At 36.0% G+C, this 2,506-nt stretch overlaps 1 protein-coding gene and 1 long non-coding RNA gene across 3 annotated transcripts in view; one reads left to right on the top strand and one right to left on the bottom strand.

Annotated features, from left to right (window-relative positions):
• Window positions 1-2,506, top strand: part of LOC102674732 (tachykinin-like peptides receptor 99D) — a 32,380-nt gene that overhangs the window by 28,176 nt on the left and 1,698 nt on the right. For both annotated transcript variants that reach the window (XM_006612268.2, XM_031508806.1), the window contains one exon: window positions 1,469-1,665. In XM_006612268.2, the coding sequence (XP_006612331.1) occupies window positions 1,469-1,665 (197 nt within the window). The remainder of the gene's footprint in view (window positions 1-1,468; window positions 1,666-2,506) is intronic.
• LOC102674562 overlaps window positions 2,204-2,506 on the bottom strand; it is a 780-nt gene continuing 477 nt past the window's right edge. The window contains exon 2 of the long non-coding RNA XR_421233.2: window positions 2,204-2,496. This is a non-coding gene — a long non-coding RNA (uncharacterized LOC102674562). The remainder of the gene's footprint in view (window positions 2,497-2,506) is intronic.

Genomic DNA, 2,506 nt, shown 5'->3' with positions numbered 1-2,506 from the left:
AGAGAGAGAGAGAGAGAGAGAGAGAGAGAACACACGTCAATCAAGCGATCGTTTAATTAAATGAACGCGACGAGCGGGAAAAAAGACAAGGGAAATAGTATTGCATAGGAATACGAGACCATCTTCTTTCCCAAGTGGTCCTATTGGATTTCGATTAACCGACAAAGAAGACTCGTTTTCTTCCATACATCGAGTGTCCATCTCGCCGGTAACAATGTTCCACGATGACCCTCGGCAACGACCGAGGAGATATATCCAAGAAAGAAGAAAAAGTTCGAATCGTGGGCGGTGGATTGGACATCCAGAAATCGATCTCCCTTCCCTACGCGCGATTATAAATTAAAAAGCGCGCCACCTCGATCAAGAAAACAAGGAGATGACGAGCGAAGATAATAGCAAAAAATGGTATTAATCGAGGGGATTGAGATGGTCGAGCCCACGCACGGAGTCGAAAAGCGATCGATTAATGAATGAGAGACTCGCACGCTCTTGCGTGTATAAATTTCTAGATCCAAACGATGAAATAAGTTAAAAAAAAAAAAATGCAAATTCTCGAGGAAAATTTCATCTAGTTGGATGGATCAAGCGGATCTCCTCGTACGGTACATCTTCTCGTAAAATACGAATGTGAAATTGTATTCTCGGAAGTCTGGTTATACGAATAAAACGTGCAATAGATGGCCTGTTGAGATTCTACTTTCGACGGACGGAGTTGAATCGCTTGAATACGTTGGAATGTCGGTGTAACCGCGCTCATCCCGTGACGCGTATAATAATGGCACAATGATACAATTTCATAGGCGAGCGGCTCCGTAAAGTGGGGCCGGACAATGACGAGTTAAATTCCGTTGGACCGAACTTTAAGATGGAGTTCAAGCGCGGTTGTCAAACTTTGGACAACGGTGGACACACGATTTCCTCTTTCTGCTCTTCAAACTTTCGCCAGCTGTCGAAAATTGTTTAAGCGGCTTTAACGCGAAAGAGGTTGCTCGAGAGGTTTCGTTGTAATTGCTTTATGCAGTTCGAACGAATTTTTCTCTTTTCGTTTTACGACGAGAGATAAAAATCGTGGACATTAAATGGACATTTCGTAACAGGATTGTCGAGATCACGGTGTAAATTATATTACGAATATAAAAAAATATGTATATCTTCTTTTATCGAAAAGAATTTAGATTAAATTCGTTCGAAAAGATATAATTCCATTTTGAGTAATAAACTCTATTTTAGCCGCATGACTTACGAGTAAAAGAATTAGAATTTAAGGGAATTGACTTGCCTGGTTCGTTTCGAAAAGGAATATTCTACTATTTTATGAATTTTTCCCTTCCATCTTGATTTTCCTATCTATTTTTATATATATTTCACGACAATTACACTTCTTTTAAATAATTTCCTTCGATTAATTCTGATTGAAAAAAAAAAAACAAGACGTTAATTAAATAAATATGAATGTTGTTTTTTTTAGGTGGTAAAAATGATGATCGTGGTGGTACTAATATTTGCGATATGCTGGTTACCTTTTCACGTATACTTCATCATAACGTCGTATTTTCCGGAGGTTACGAATGAATCGTATATCCAAGAAGTTTTCTTGGGTATTTACTGGCTTGCGATGTCTAACAGCATGTATAATCCCATAATCTACTGTTGGATGAATTCCAGGTAAAATATTACTTTATAAAACATCGTGTAAGTAACTTTAAGTAAATATGAATTAATTAAAAAATTTCTTAGGTATTCCATGATCAGGATGATTTTCAATAAAATTTCACTTTGGTTGGTTGGAAAAAAATGATTGACAAATTTTCCTCGTTACACGTGTAAATTCGTTTTAATAATTACATTAATCAAAAGTGCAAAACATTTTAATTGTTATTCGATAATTCAACAATCAAAACTTAATCGATCTTAAGTTTTCAACTAGTAATAATTTTGGATAGAACTTTATTGATTTCGATATCGTCGCTGCGTCAAAACGTATCGTACTTTAAATTAGAACTGCCCTTTAAGGTTAATTTTCACTCGCTATTTATGTTTCGTCATGTGTAAACAATTTTCACACGTACGCGCGATATGTATATTTAAAATTGATTTATTATCATTCGATTTAAAAAAAAGAATAATTTCAAATTTTATCGAAAAATCCATAGTATATCCATCATAAAATATAAATTTTAATTGCGGTTTGGTTGATACCATATATACATATATCTATATATATCATATATCAAAAAACCGCACGAACCGTCGAAGACAAATCCAGACAACATTGTTTGTCCCACAAACTGAATGAAACGGGTGCCAGGTGATTGATTTGAAAATAGCCATTTACCAGAATCCCTTTACACGTCATACACAGGAATTGTTTCGGTGAAATTCTAGCGATGCACACCGGTATCATCGTTTCGTACCAAACAACTAAAATACTACTGTCCGTAACGAACAATTTCCTCACAATAGGCCAATGGTTCTCGTCCTACAACACTCGTTCGCCTATACTCAC

This window comes from Apis dorsata, unplaced genomic scaffold (genome assembly GCF_000469605.1).
Source record: "Apis dorsata unplaced genomic scaffold, Apis dorsata 1.3 scaffold_102, whole genome shotgun sequence".
Lineage (NCBI taxonomy): Eukaryota > Metazoa > Arthropoda > Insecta > Hymenoptera > Apidae > Apis > Apis dorsata.
The sequence above is the reverse complement of the archived record's forward strand: the minus strand, read 5'-3'. Positions and strand labels throughout refer to the sequence as shown.